The sequence below is a fragment of the Hemiscyllium ocellatum genome, chromosome 35 (genome assembly GCF_020745735.1).
Source record: "Hemiscyllium ocellatum isolate sHemOce1 chromosome 35, sHemOce1.pat.X.cur, whole genome shotgun sequence".
NCBI lineage: Eukaryota > Metazoa > Chordata > Chondrichthyes > Orectolobiformes > Hemiscylliidae > Hemiscyllium > Hemiscyllium ocellatum.
Window position 1 is genome coordinate 47,007,496 of NC_083435.1, and position 15,644 is coordinate 47,023,139.

Genomic DNA, 15,644 nt, shown 5'->3' on the forward strand with positions numbered 1-15,644 from the left:
GACCTTGAACTCACATTATCTCATGTTTCAAGCCCTCACACTTTCTGGAGGTCCATTTGCCTGCATATAAACTACTCCAATTAAACTCTGCAAGCTCCTGTCTGATTCCATCAAAATTTGTTATTCCCCAATTTAGAACTTGAACCCGTGGACTGGTTTTGTCCCTCTCCATAACTGTTTTAACATGAACGTAACTATGGTCACTGGTCCCAAAGTGCTCCCCTACTGTCTGTCACCTGTCCCACACTGTTTGCCAAGAGTAGGTCGAGTTTTGTCCCCTCCTGATTAGGACCCTCTCTCCACTGCATGCGGAAACTTTCCTGAAAACACTTAACAAATTTCACTCTATCTTTTTTGAGCTATAGGGAGGGGCTGAACAGGCTGGGGCTGTTTTCCCTGGAGCGCCGGAGGCTGAGGGGTGACCTTATCGAGGTTTACAAAATAATGAGGGGCATGGATTGGGTAAATAGGCAAAGTCTTTCCCCTGGGGTCAGGGAGTCCAGAACTAGACGGCGTAGGTTTAGGGTGAGAGGGGAAAGGCATAAAAGAGACCTCCAGGGCAACTTTTTCACACAGAGGGTGGTATGTGTGTGGAATGAGCTGCCAGAGGATGTGGTGGAGGATGGTACAATTGCAACATTTAAGAGGCATTTGGATGGGTATATGAATAGGAAGGGTTTGGAGGGATATGGGCCGGGTGCTGGCAGATGCAAGATGTTGAAAATCTGCCATAAAGTTTAAAAACAGTGACAATTTTCCATGATCAACATTTCTAAGACATTGCAATGACTATCCTGTGAAGTGTAAAATTGGAACCGTATGATAAATTGATGTCTGAATTGCAGTTGAGGTCAGTATGCAGGGAAAATGTCTGCCCTTCATATGCTGAAATAATTCCATGAATCTAAAAGTCAGTTTTTGCTTCATTGAAGGACACTGTGATTGCCTTGGAAGGTTTATCACGATATCACATTGCATTTCTGGAGAGGGAAGAAGAAATCAATATGCAAATTCAATTCAATGTTTTTGGAAGCTCCATGGAGAACACAATTCAGTTACGCAGACGTAATGCTCTGACTGAGAAAGAATTGAAGGTAAGTTTGTAGTTAGGAAAATCACAGCAATTTATGTGTCAAATTATTCATCAATAAGGTTCCATTGCTTTCAAATTGCATTTTCCACTATGCAAAATAATAACATGTTAGAGCATCATAGGTGTATGGGGAAAGAAATCATACAAAACCCAATCCATTCAGCAACATATTTTACATATAGAGTCATACAGCATGCAAACAGACCCTTCTGACCAATCAGTGCATGCCGAACATAATCCCAAAATAAACTAGTTACACCTGCCAGATCCTGGTCCTATTCAGGTGCTTTTCCAAATGTCTTTTCAATGCATAATTTCAGTTATCACACTGTAAATGTTTGCTATAAATTCTGTGTTACGATCGAGCCCTCCACAATCACCTGATGAAGGAGCGTCGCTCCGAAAGCTAGTGTGCTTCCAATTAAACCTGTTGGACTATAACCTGGTGTTGTGTGATTTTTAACTTTGTACACCCCAGTCCAACACTGGCATCTCCAAATCATTTTTAAATGATGTAATTGTACCCACATCCACCATTTCCTTAGAAAATTCATTCCATATGCAATCCACCCTCTGTAATATCTTGACAAGTTATAAATTCCAGCATAGGGATAAAACAAAGACGATGAGGGTAAGGAGGAAATGTTCCTCATGACAAAGAACACAACTTTACCTTTATCCATTTAAGCAAACAGTAATCACAGGTGTCAGGACACAGTCAACTGGAGTTCAGCCAAGGAATTCAGCTACCCCCCACTCCTTTTCATTGCATGGGCACGGCATGGTGGCTCAGTGGTTAGCACTGCTGTCTCACAGCACCAGGGTTCCAGGTTCGATCCTAGCCTTGGGTGACTGTCTGTGTGGAATTTGCACATTCTCCCCGTGTCTGTGTGGGTTTTCTCCCACAGTCCAAATATGTGTAGGTTAGGTGAATTGGTCCATAGCATTAGTCAGAAGAAAACGGGTCAGGGTGGGTTACTGTTTGGAGGGTCGGTGTGGACTTGTTGGGCCAAAGGGCCTGTTTCCACATCGTGGGGAGTCTAATCTAATCTCAACCAAACAGATACACAAATAAATAATCATCAAAGGAAACCGCAAGGGGACTAAAAATGTCTGATTGTTATCATGTGTATCATCCGAGAGGTTGATTGAAATACATTCCATGGTAAACTTCAAGAAATACAGATAATAGATCACAGGATGCTGGAGGAAGAGCAGGTCGGACTGGGATGAATTTTATCGCCGTTTTCAGGAGTTACTGCATGTATAATGATTGAAAGTCCTCCTGCTGCGCTGAAACTTTACATTTGAAAACATTGGTTGAGTTGCTGTAACTCCTACATCTGGATCACAATTTATTTTCCGAGAAAAGTTTAGCAAATTATTAAAGGTGGATTTCAGTGTGCAGAATTCCAGAAACGTAACTTCAATAGCGATCTTCAGCTGAGAACATGTTAGAAGGATATGATGGGTTGCCTCCTCTGATATTGCATGATTTGGCTACTGAGGCAATGGATGCACTGATAACAATCTTCCAAGTATTCTTAGATTCTTTAAAATTGCCAGAGATTTGATAAACTGTGAACATAATGCCGTTATTAAAAAAAGATATTCAGACAAAACAAACAGCGAGTATTGCCCATTTAGATGAACCTGAGTAGATATTCGAACCAGCAATAACAAGATGGAATAAGAAAGTACTGAGTATCTATTATAAAATCACGCAGAATTAACATGGCTTCATAAAGGGGAAATGAAGCCTGATGAACTTGTTACATTGCTTTGAGAAGGAAGGAAACAGTGTGGATGAAGGAGAACATTCTGTGGAAGTAGTGCATTCTGATTGCGAAAAGGCATTTGATGAGGTGCAACACATAGCATGACTCAATAAGGTAACAGCCCATGGACTCAAGGGTAATATGAACACAGGACTTGATCGCTAATAGAAGTAGACAGGTTGGGAGTAAAAGGGGCAACAGGACTGCAACTTATAACTATTGTTATAACTATATAACTTAGAACACGCCACAGCGATCTGTACTGAGGTCCCAATCATTTATACTTTATATATGAACTAGAGAAAAATGAAATTTTGTCAAATTTGTAGATGACATAAAAAATAGCATGAACACAAGGACTGAAGATGACAGGAAGAGTTTACAAAGTGACAGAGGCAGTTTTCGTAAACAAGCAAATAATGACGGAGTAGATATATAATATGGGAAAATGTGAGGGTATACATTTTGACAGGAAGAATAGATAAGGTTACAATGTTTTAAACATGAAAATGCTACTCAGTGCTGGAGAAGAGCATTGATCAAGGAGTCACAATGCAAGAATCACAAATAAATGAGGTTACAATCTTTTAAACCTGAAAATGCTGCTCAGTGCTAGAGCAGAGTGATCAAGGAATCATCACGCAAGAATCACAAATAGTGAGCATTCAACTTCAGAGAATAATTTGGTTGGCAAATGGACTTCTGCCAATTATTGCCAAGAAAACTTAGTACAAAAATGGGGAGATCTTGCTCAAGCTAAGCAAGGCTTTCGTCAAAATAAAAATGGTGTAATGACAACAGTTTTGGTCTCTTAATCTAAACAAATACACTGATATACGAGACCATACAGCCTATCTGAGGTGATGATCTTTGCCTCCTCATTGTCCACTGGGGTAGGGCCAGGTGATTGAAGTGTGGCAAATGTTATTCCCTTGTTCAAGAAAGAGAATAGGGATAATCCTGGGAATTACAGATCAATCAGTTTAACGTTGGTTGTAGGCAATTTATTGGGGAGGATTCTGACAGATAATTTATGATTATTTAGAAAAACATAGCTTGATTAGAAATAGTCAGCAAGGCTTTGTGAGGGGCAGATCATGCCTCACAAAGCTTATTTAATTCTTTGAGGATGTGAAGAAACACATTAATGAAGGTAGAGCAGTGTATGTGATGTTCATTGATTTTAGCAAGACATGGTAGACTTGTTCAGAAATTACGGAGCCATGAGAAACAGGGAAATTTGGTGGTTGATATATAGAATTGGCTGGCCCATTGAAGACAGAGGGTGGTAGTAGATGGAATGTATTCAGCCTGGAACTCAGTGACCAGTGGTGTCCAACATGGAACGGTTCTAGGACCTCTGCTCTTTGTGATGTTTATAAATGACTAGGATGAATAAATGGATAGGTAGGTTACCAAGTTTGCTGATGACACAAAGTTTGGTGGAGTTGTGGATAGTGTGGAGGGCTGTTGAAGGTTGCAACTGGATATTGACAGGAACCGGGCTGAGAAGTGGCAGATAGAGTTCAACCTGGAAAAGTAAAGAGTGGTTGATTTTGGGAAACGCAAATTTGAATGCAGATGACAGGGTTAAAGGCAGGATTCTTGGCACTGTGGAGGAACGGATGGATTTTGGCATCCATGTCCAATAGATCCCTCAAAGTTGCCATCCGAGTTGATGGGGTTGTTAAGAAGGTGTAAGGTGTCTAAGCTTTCATTAAGCAGGAATTAAGAACTGCGAGGTATCCTGCAGCTCTATAAAGCCCTGGTTAGACCACACTTGGAGCATTGCATTTGGGTCTGGGTCACCTCATTATATGAAGGATGCAAAAGCTTTAGAGAGGGTTCAGAATAGATTTACCAGGATGCTGCCTGAACTGGAGGGTATGCCTTATGAAGAAAGGTTGCAGGGCTAAGGTTTTTCTAATTGGAGCGAAGAAGGATGACTGATGACTTGATATGAGTGTTCAAGATGAATGAGATGTGATTTGGAGGTGCCAGTGTTGGACTGGGGTTAAAAAAAATCACACAACACCAGGTTATAGTCCAACAGGTTTATTTGGAAGCACTAGCTTTTGGAGCACTGCTCCTTCATCAGGTGGTTGTGGAGCACCGTTCTGAAAGCTAGTGCTTCCAAATAAATCTGTTGGACTATAACCTGGTGTTGTGTGATTTTTAACTTTGAAGATGATGCGAGGCATAGTTAGAGTGGATAGTCAGAGAGCTTTTTTCCCATGGCAGAAATGGCTATCATGAGGGGGAACAATTTTAAGGCAATTGGAGGAAGGTTTAGGGGAGATGTCAGAGGTAGGTGCTCAGAATGCACTGCCAGCAGTGGTAGCAGAGTCAGATACATCAGGGAGATTTAAGCTACTCTGGAGAGATGGATGGATGATAGTAAAATGAAGGGTATGTTGGTTAGTTTGATCTTAGAGTAGGATAAAAGGTCAGCACAACATCAAGGGCTGAAGGGCCTGTACTATACTGGACTGTTGTATGATCTGTGTTCTATGATCAACCTGGTTTGATTTCAGGCACGGGAAAGAGAGCTGTTGAGTCGGGAAGATTGAGCAGTCTGGGATTTTATTCACTGGAGTTTAGAAGATTGAAATAAACCCTATTTTTTTTAAACATTGAAGATTCTTAAGGAGCTTGATAGTGTACGTGCGGAGATACTGTTCTCACTTGTGGCCAGAGGCCATATTTTCAAAATGATTGCCTGCTATGTCAGGGGTGAGGAAGAATTGCATCTTGCAGATGCTAGCCAATCTGTTGAACACTTCAGCACAGGCTCAGTTTATGGTTAACCTCTTGTTGCCTCTCTCCCTTTTGAAATAGGAATGTCACATTCTCAGTTTTCCAGTCCTCTGTTACTTCTCTCCAATCTAAATATTTTTGGAAAATTACAATCAATCCATACATCTACTCTATAACTATTTTATTGAGAATCCCAGTGTGTGAACCATCAGGGTCAAGGCTTTGATCTGCCTTTAGCCCACTAGTTTGTTTAATACTATTTCTCTAATGGTAGCTATGATTCTTAATTCCTCTCCATGAACTAAGTAATTGCAGGGCATTTGCAAAATCATAATATAATCAAACAGAATCAGAATATCCTGATGAAGGGAAATCAGGCCTGGCTAATGTGTTAGTATTTTCCGAGGAAGTCTGAGCGAGAATTGACAGAGGGAAACCAGTCGATGTATTGTATTTGGACTTACAAAAAGCAATCAAAAAGATAATCATAAAAAGTTCATTAATAAGGTAAGAATTTAGGTTTTGAAGGTAACACTTTAGCATGGATCAGGAAACTTCACACAATCAGGAAGGAGAGATCACATGAGAGTGAAATATAGCTGGAGTGAGCATAAAGTTCGGGTAATTTGACGGCAAGGTACGAGACCAATACAGAAGGGAAGAGATGATACTTGCTTGCCTTTTTGTTGCCTGATTGCTCGTAAGTTCTTTTTTTAAACAGGGTAAATTCAACTCAGAATCAGGGACCCAACACAAAAGAGGGACATCACAGGTGAATCATAAGTTCATTGGTTGGTGATCGTGATTAATTTGACAATATATTGCATGTCACTTTCAAATTGAGAGTAAATTGGAAAAATAGTTAGTACAAATTAAAAGACCAGAACATTTTCCTGAATCAAATTAAGAACTGAGAAATTAAAATGGACTTACCAGGTGATGATTTGTAACGACATGATGGGGGAGCTGGTAGACCTCGTTGTGGTTCGCAGTGACCAGATTTGTAATAAATATTAGCTGCTCAAGGAACCCTAGCTCAGCATTGATGACCTGAAACCCGAGTTTCAACCAATCAAAAATTCATGAAGGGGAAGATGTGTTTTAGGAAGCTAGGATTAACTGCCTCAAATTCGCTCAGTGGCCAGGGACACGAGACTGTCGGGGGAGGGGGTGGCGTGGAGGTACCTGCCTATCTTCTTTTCCACCTATCCACTCCCCCTTCACCCCGACTATCACCTTCATCCCCTCCCCCTCTCACCTATTGTACTCTATGCTACTTTCTCCCCACACCTACCCTCCTCTCATTTATCTCTCCACCCTTCAGGCTCTCGGCCTGTATTCCTGATGAAGGGCTTTTGCCCGAAACGTCGATTTTACTGGTCCTCGGATGCTGCCTGAGCTGCTGTGCTTTTCCAGCACCACTCTAATCTAGACTCTGGTTTCCAGCGTCTTCAGTCACTTTTTTTTTACCTGTCTTGGAATATGTAAGTTCGGTGTATTAGACATGTGAAATATAGGGTTACAAAGATAGGATGGTAGGGGGGAGGTGAAGCTGGGTGGGATGCTCTTTGGAGAGTCGGTCTGGACTTGTTGGGCTGAGTGGCCTGTTTTCACACTGTCAGGATTCTATCATGATGCTGCTGCTCCTTAAACAAGGTTATGTTGCTCCGGCCTCTTTTTTTCAGCAAGGTTGTAAAAGACACAGACTTCGAAAAGTCTACGTTTGAAGGGTTTTAGGGCCAATTTCAATACAGCTATCAGGTACTGCCTCAGGCAAAAGGCTTTCAAGTTGAAAATAAAGCACATATACAATGAAAGAGGCGTAGCCAGTTCTCCCAGCCCAGCTTTTCTCTGGTTTAATTTGGTTTTGGCAGTCCGGCAATTCACTGAAAGCCGGCAGTTTTGAAGCTGCTGGACTCAAAGAATCCCTCTCTGCTGGTACTCTCTGTCTGACCTCTCTCCTGTAAGACCCTGTGTTTGATTTTACCTTTTGTGACAAGGGGTGTTTATGGGGATTGTTGCAAGTGTTGTGAACAGCATCATTAGGTTGGTATAATCTGTTGGGTTATTTGGTATTCTGTTCTCTTTTGTTTGTGTTTCTTTTGGTAATCTTGTAAATAAGTACTGTTTGGTTTATAACTAAGTGGTTTGACTAACTGCATCCCTCCTGGAATATCTGCGTTACACCTGCTTCAAACAACTCGCAAAGTTAGAGTCTGCGCTACTTTCGTGAAATGTATTGAGGGCTTCTGGTGTGGTCCATAACACTATGAAGATCAAAGATTGTTGTGGCAGAATTGAGTTGGAATTCATGAGATCCCCCAGCACCAGTACTGGGGAGGGAGAGAGGGGGCTGTTCCGATCATATGCGCTCCACCTGAATCATATTGGGGCAAGAATCCTGGCAAACTGCATAATTCGGTGTGACAATGCTGTGCCTTTAACAAGGTTATGTTCTGTTCTTTTTCAGATGGGTCATAAAGGCAGAGGGTTCAAAATGTTTGGGTTTATTGACTTGAAGCAGCTTTGCAGTGTTTTGTATTTTTTAAAGCACTTGTACGATGAGAGGGGAAAGGCCAGTTCTCCCAGTTTAAGATTTGGATTGGTTTCGTTTTAGCAAGCAGTCAATGTTTGAGGATGCTGGTCAAAGAAGCTGTTCCATGCTAATTCTCTCTCTCTCTCTCTCTCTCTCTCTCTCTCCCCTCCCTGTAGGAACCTGTGTTGGATTTTACTGTTTTTGCCAAGGGGTGGTTATGGGGAGTGTTGCAAGTGTTTGGAATAGCATCATAAATTTGTAAAAGTGTCAGTTGGGTTTTCAAATGGTTATGTTATTCCAAATTTGGTTTTCCTTTGTTTATGTAGAAGTAGATCCTCTTTTGTTGAAAACTGAGTGGTTGGGCCAGCTGTATCTCTCCTGGAATAGCCACTGTACACCTGCTTAAAGCAACAAGACAAGTTAAGGTCTGGGCTACCTTCTTAAAATGTTTTGAGGGGGTTTGGCCTGGTTGATAACATAGAGCATTAAATTTAAAAGTGTGGAGTGGGTGGGTTCAGTTGCACGGAAAATTCTGGAAAATGTTAGAAGGGCTCGACAGAGTTTCTAGAACAAGTAATCGGACAGAGAGTATGGAAAGGACCAAGAATCTCACTTCAGGTATAGCAGACGAGAAGGGTGGCTGTCAATGCAGGACTGAGGGTATTGTATTTAATTGCAGGGAGTGTATGAAACAAGGTGAATGACCTTGGAGTGCAGACTGAAATTGACAGATACGAAGTTGAGGGTACCACAGAGACGTGATTGGAAGGGATTAAGAGTTGAGAACTAAATGCCCAATGACCCCTTTCCTGTAGAAAGGACAGGCAAATGGGCAGAGGAGGCAGGGTTGCTGTGTCATTAAGAAATGAGCTAACACTCAGGGATCGCACCTGTTGAGTTTGTTTATTCGTAATTTGGAAGAAAAAAGCAAATGTACCGCGGTTCAATTCGTAGGTGATCCAGACATATTTCAAATGACAAGGTATGTCATGGAAACCAACAGGGATGTCACCTGGATTGGAGTGTATTAGCTAAAGTTTGGCGAAAGTGTTTTGTTCTCATAAATGTAATCAGATCAGCCATAATCTCGCTGAAAGATGGAGGAAATGCAGTGGGCCAAATGACTCTTATTTTGAGAGTCTTATTGTCTGACAATGCACTCTTGCAGGAATTCCTCTTTCTCTTGGATGAGATGTGAAAATGAGGTCTGTACACTTGCTTTTCATCAGGAAATAAAGAATTGTTTTGAACTATTTCTTTTGACTAATAGCGATCTGAGAGGTATCATGATGAAAAGAGATTTTCAATGTTTTTTCAATCATAACACTGTTCTTTTGAATTAATTTGGCATTTATTATTTGAAACTCAGGAAATATATTCATCACTGCTTCTCAAAATGTAGTGAATTGTATAAGAAGAGCTTTTTAATGAACACTGATCTTCAATGGTTGTGATTATTAGTTCCCACAACACACAAGATTGCATTGTTGGTCAATCTGGTCATGGTCATCTCATTATTTTACATTTCAATCTAACAAAGAAACATTGGTGATGCAATGAAGAATCTGATAATGAAATATAATTCCTGTTATAGTTTCCACTTGGAACCAAGATGCGCATTGAGTTGTCTGGTCAAGGGAATGGAACACTGACTGTGAGTACTTTGAATGTTGATATTATTCCTAAAACAAATGTGATAACCTCAATGATTTCTTTCGCATTCAGGTATGAAGAGTTTATTTTAAAATATCCTTGAGGTTAGTAGTTCAGGCGTAAATGTGTTGTGTGTGTGTGTGTGTGTGTGTGTGTATATAAATATATATTACATATGTATGCACATATATACAGTAATCTGAAAATAAAATGACAGTAAGTTGCTTGTTGCATGGCTAGAATGATTTATTATCCAGATTGGAACAGATACCCCACTTGTATTGATATATACCAGCAGATATTGAAAATGGATTCCTATCTCAGTCAAAAGCTGAGAGGAAATGTTAATATTGGTGTTTTTTGTCGGTGTGCTTTCGTCAATCGCATGACAGTTTGAATGGTTTGTTGAAAGTGAGGAATTTATGGGCTCACTTGGATGGAACTTTAGTCTAAGAGCAACTCCTTTTTAAAAGAGTTCCCTGCTTTTTCAAGTCTCAATAATTTCATTTCATTCTGTCCTATGCGTGTGCAAGTTTAGCTTAATGCTGCTTCAGTAGGAATTAGTGTTTAACAGGAACATACTTGTGATACTTAACAGTTCCGAAAGCTGTACCATAAACTGGAGGAGCCTCTCGGTGCTTGCAAAAAGGTTCACCTCTCTGTTACTATCGAAGGAAAAGTGGAGTTTAAGAGTAAGTATAACTGATCAGGGAATGAAATGTCATCTTGACTCAAATATAGTTTTCTTTTTATAAAAGTAGTAAAGTGTAAAATTAAACTCAAATTAAAATATAGATATACTAGTTTTACTGATGGTGGGGTATTGGATTTGTATTAAATTAGGCTGAGGATCATTTTGAAATTCAGCATATTTTTGAAGAATAGAAAATAGCATGTCAAACAAACTTAACTGTGTAGCTCTGCATGGCCCTTTATAGAGAATTTCCTCATAAACCATGAGACAGTTACGACCCCAGACTTCCTCATCAATTCTCATGTCAGGAGTAAGATTCACAGTTGAGTGTGATGTGCATTGCATGGAACAAGATTCAGAGAAGAATGAGATTTAAAAGAATATGGTGATCAGTTGTAAAAGCAAAATGGCATTGAATGCTTCAAGGAATGTATTACAGGACAAGCGGGAGAGCATGTGTAACTCAGAGAATTGAATAATGCACCAGAGACTGTGGCACAGATCAAACAAATCAGCTGGTCTCCTGTGTGCTAAAATGTATTCTACCTTTCACATTGAACAGGACTATTTGTACAGGTTGGAAGGAAACAGACACATCAGTGAAACCAATGAAATTGCATATTCTGTTCATATTCTGAGCAAAATTATGGGCAAACATGAGTGGTCTGTTTCTTCCTTTTCTTTTATTGCACAGGACCAGATGATTACACTAATTTTGATGAGGAATGTATAGACGATGACTCTCAACCGCTTGACTCACAGTTTGGCACCATAGGTTGGCACGATGTTCGTTCAAGAAGGAAAAGGGATGTTCCAGATACAGAAAATCGTCAAACCATTTACTATAAAGTCTGTTACTGGTTAGTATTAATTAAGATAGTAAACATTTTTAGATAGAGATGATTGATCAATGAAGTCAATGAAAAATTCTGTCTTGCATTCAGCATGAATTTTAGCCCGATATTAAAGCTGTTAATTTTTATTCCCATCCTTTTTGCTGTATTCCAGAATGGTTGCCTTTTCTCAACATGTCATACTTTCACTCAATGGCTTCCTCCATTAGCTCACGTTAAAACACACGTTTCTTTCACTAAGTGTGTACATCTACCCAATTTTGACCAGTATGTATCTTCCATTTGACACCAGCTTGGCATGTTGACTTCCTGGAACTAGTGTTAAGGAACTCTCGGAGTGGTTAGAGGGCATTCTGGGCAAAGATGTTTGAACAGTCAGTGGCACACATTGGTACAAATGACATCGGTGAAGAAAGGGATGAGGTCTGACAAAAAGAAAACAGAGGGCTAGGAAGGAAGTGAAGAAATCAGACCACAAATGTAATGATCTCAGCATTCGTACTAGTGCCACGTGCTAGTCAGAGTAGGAATGACAGGACTGATTGAATGAATGTATGGCTGAAGAGATGGTTTCAGGAGGAGGATTTCAGATTCCTGGGATATTGGGACCAGTTCTGGGGGAGGAGGGACCTGTGTCAATTACACCTGAGCAGGACTGGCAATTAGGGGGAGTGTTTGTTCAAGTGGGAGAGTTTAAACTAATATGCCAGAGTGGGAGAAGGAGGAGCAAGACAAAAAACAATGGGAGAAAAAGGAATGAGGAAAGAATAGACAGAGAAACCAAGGACAAAATCCAAATAGGGCTATTGAGAAAAGTATTGGGAGCGAGACAAACATTGTTTAAAATAAACAAGCCTAAAGGCTTTGTACCTTAATGAGTGGAGAATTTACAGCAAAATGGATGAACGGGGCACGTAGACAGATGTAATCAGGTATGGTATAATGGGCATAATGGAGACATGGCTGTAGAGTGAGTAGGAGTGGAGTCTGAATGGGTATTCAGTATTTAGGAACAACAGGCATAAGGAAAGAGGTGGTGGAGTGGCATTACTGCTTAAAGAGGAAATTAACACAATAGTGAGGAAGGATGTTAGCTCTGAGAATGTGGAGTTTCTATGGTAGGCTGAAAAATACCAAGAAGTAAAAAAAACCCCAAACTGCAGTGTTGATGTTGGCAATGGCATTGAATAGGAAATTAGAGATGCATGTGATAAGGGAGTATTGGTGATTCATGGGTGATTTTAATCTAAGCATAGATTGAGCAAGTATAATTAGCCATAATACCATAGAGGAGGAATTCCTGGAAGATATACAGGATGGCTTTCTTGTCCAATATGTGAAGGAACCAATTAGAGAGCAAGCCATCTTAGACTGGGTACTCTATAATGGGAAAGGAATCATTGCCAATCTCACTGTGCAAGATGGCTTGGGGATGACCATAACATGATAGAATTTTTTTTTATCAAGATGGATAATGAAATAAAATTTAAAAGCAAAGGTCATTGAACATTTCAAGGAATGTATTACAGGATAAGAGGGAGAGCATGCGTGATTAATAGAATTGAATAACACTCCAAAGACTATGGGACACATCAAACAGACCAACCCAGGTGCTGAATCTCAATTAGGAAAACTTGGAAGATATGAGGTGTGAATTGACCTTGATAGACTGGGAAGAGTTACTTCAATGGATGCCAGTGGATAGACAGCAGCAAACATTCATGAAACACATGGGGGAATCACAACAACTGTTTATTCCTGTCCGGCACAAAGTAAAATGAGTAAGAGGGCTAATCCATGGCTTACAAAGGAAATTAGAGATAGTATCTGATCCAAGAAAGAAGCATACATATTTGCCAAGGAAAAGAAAGATCCGAGGTTAGAATTCAGCAAAGAAGGACCAAGGGGTTGATGAAGAAGTGGAAAACACAGTACAGAAGTAAATTTTACAGGGAACATAAAGACTGACACTAAGAGTTTCTCTCAGTACATGAAGAGAAAGAGATTGTTGAAGACAAATAGTGGTGTCCTGCAGAAACAGGGGAATATATAATAGGGGACAAAAAAAATTACTGAGCAACTGAATATATATTTTGGTTCTGTCTTCACAAAATAGGACAGAAATGTTGGAGAAGTAAGATTTAGTGTGATGGAAGAACTGAGGGAGATCTATATTGGTAGAGAAATGATGCTGGGAAAATTGATGGGATTGAAGGCAGATAGATACTCAAGGCCTGATATTCTACATCCCAGAGTACTTAAGGAAGTGGCTGTATAAATAGCGGATGCATTAGTTCTCATCTTACAGGATTCTGTGGGCTCTGGTCCAGATTGGAAAGTTGTTAATGCTACTCCAATATTCAAAAAGGGTGGTTGAGAGGAACCAGGGAATTACAGCCAATATTGGAAATTGAGAAAATTCTCGAATCCATTATCAAAGACTTCATTAGAGAGCATTTGGAAAGCAGTGGCAAGATCAGACAGAGTCAGCATGGATTTATGAAGCAGTCTTCATGCTTGACACATTTGTTGGAACTCTATGAAGATGTAATTAGTAGAGTTGATACGGAGGAGCCAGTTGATATGGTACATTTGAACTTTCAGAAAGTGTTCGACAAATTCCTGCGTAAGAGATTATTGTTCAAGATCAAAGCACATGGATTTGGGGAAGTTTATTGCAATGGATAGGAAACTGGTTGGCAGAGAGGAAACAAAGCAAAGGAATTAATGGGCCCTTTTCAGATTAATAGACATTAACTAGTGGGGTTCCACAGGGATCAGTGCTAGGACCACAGCTATTCACAATATATATTAATGATCTGGATGAGGGAACAAAATGTAACTTCTCAAAGTTGCAGATGATACCAAGTTGGGTGGGAGGGTGAACTATGAAGAGGATGCAGAGATCCTTCAGCATGTCTGGACTGGTCGGGTGAGTGGGCAAATCATTGGCAGATGCAGTGGCATTTAGATAAATGTGAGGTAATTCACTTTGGAGGCAAAAACAAGGAAAGATATTACTACCTGAGTGGCAGTAAACATGGACAGGGGAGTGTGCTGTGGGACACGGTGTCCTTATGCACCAGTTACGGACTGTATGCAGGTATGCAGGTGCAGCAGACCTCATCGCGAGAGTTTTGAGTATAGGAACAGGGATGTGTTGTTGCAGTTTTATAGGACCTTGGTGAGGCTCCACCTAGAATATTGTGTGCAGTTTTGGTCTCATTTTCTGAGGAAGAATGCTCTTGCTCTCCAGGGAATGCAGTGAAGGATAGCCAGGCTGTTCCTGGGGGTGGCTAGAATGACATATGAGGAGAGATTGACCAGGTCAGGATTGTTATTACTGGAGTTCAGATGAATAAAGGGGAACCTCACAGAGACTTATCAAATTCTAACAGGACTAGACAGGGTAGATGTTTCCGATGGTGAGTGTGTCCAGAACCAGGGGTCACAGTCTGAGGATTCGGGATGAACCAGTTAGGACAGAGATTAGATTAGATTACTTAAGTGTGGAAACAGGCCCTTCGACCCAACAAGTCCACAACGACCCTCGACAGAGTAACCCACCCAGACCCATTACCCTACATCTAACATACGGGCAATTTAGCATGGCCAATTCACCTAACCTGCACATTTTTGGACTGTGGGAGGAAACCGGAGCACCCGGAGGAAACCCACGCAGACACGGGGAGAATGTGCAAATGCCACACAGATTGTTGCCTGAGGCGAGATTTGAACCCAGGTCTCTGGCACTGTGAGGCAGCAGTTGTAACTACCGTGCCACCCAGGATGAGGAGACATTTCTTCACCCAAAGAGTGCTGAGCCTGTGGAATTCATTACCACAGGAAGTAGTTGATGCCAAAACATTGAATGTATTCAAGAGGAGGCTGGATATACCACTTGAGGCAAATGGGGTCAAAGGTCATGGGCAGAATTAGGTGCTTGAGTTGAATGATCAGCCATGACCGTGATGAAAGGAGGCGCAGGCTTGAATGGCTGAATGGCCTCGTCCTGCTCCTATCTTCTATGTTCTATGTTTCCATGTAATGCCATGCTCATTCAAGATCTTCCATACGCATTAATCAACCAATCCCCTGCTGCATACATCTCAGTGCCCTTCGTGTTTCAATGCTGGATGCAAATTTGTCTTGCTTTCCTCATCAAGATTTCTCAGAACATTCTGCCCCCAGCAGAGAGCACGATGAACAATTAGCACTAAGGGGAATTTAAATGGCAAGAACTGAGTATCAAAATATCACTTGCGAAGTAGCAAAGCAG

The 15,644-nt window shown here is 40.8% G+C and overlaps 1 protein-coding gene across 1 annotated transcript in view; it reads left to right on the plus strand.

The window, feature by feature from the left end:
• The window catches only part of LOC132832662 (complement C4-like), a 230,046-nt gene that overhangs the window by 175,568 nt on the left and 38,834 nt on the right, over nucleotides 1-15,644 (plus strand). The window contains exons 30-33 of the mRNA XM_060850740.1: nucleotides 933-1,094; nucleotides 9,759-9,818; nucleotides 10,416-10,509; nucleotides 11,206-11,371. Of these exons, the coding sequence (XP_060706723.1) occupies nucleotides 933-1,094; nucleotides 9,759-9,818; nucleotides 10,416-10,509; nucleotides 11,206-11,371 (482 nt within the window). The remainder of the gene's footprint in view (nucleotides 1-932; nucleotides 1,095-9,758; nucleotides 9,819-10,415; nucleotides 10,510-11,205; nucleotides 11,372-15,644) is intronic.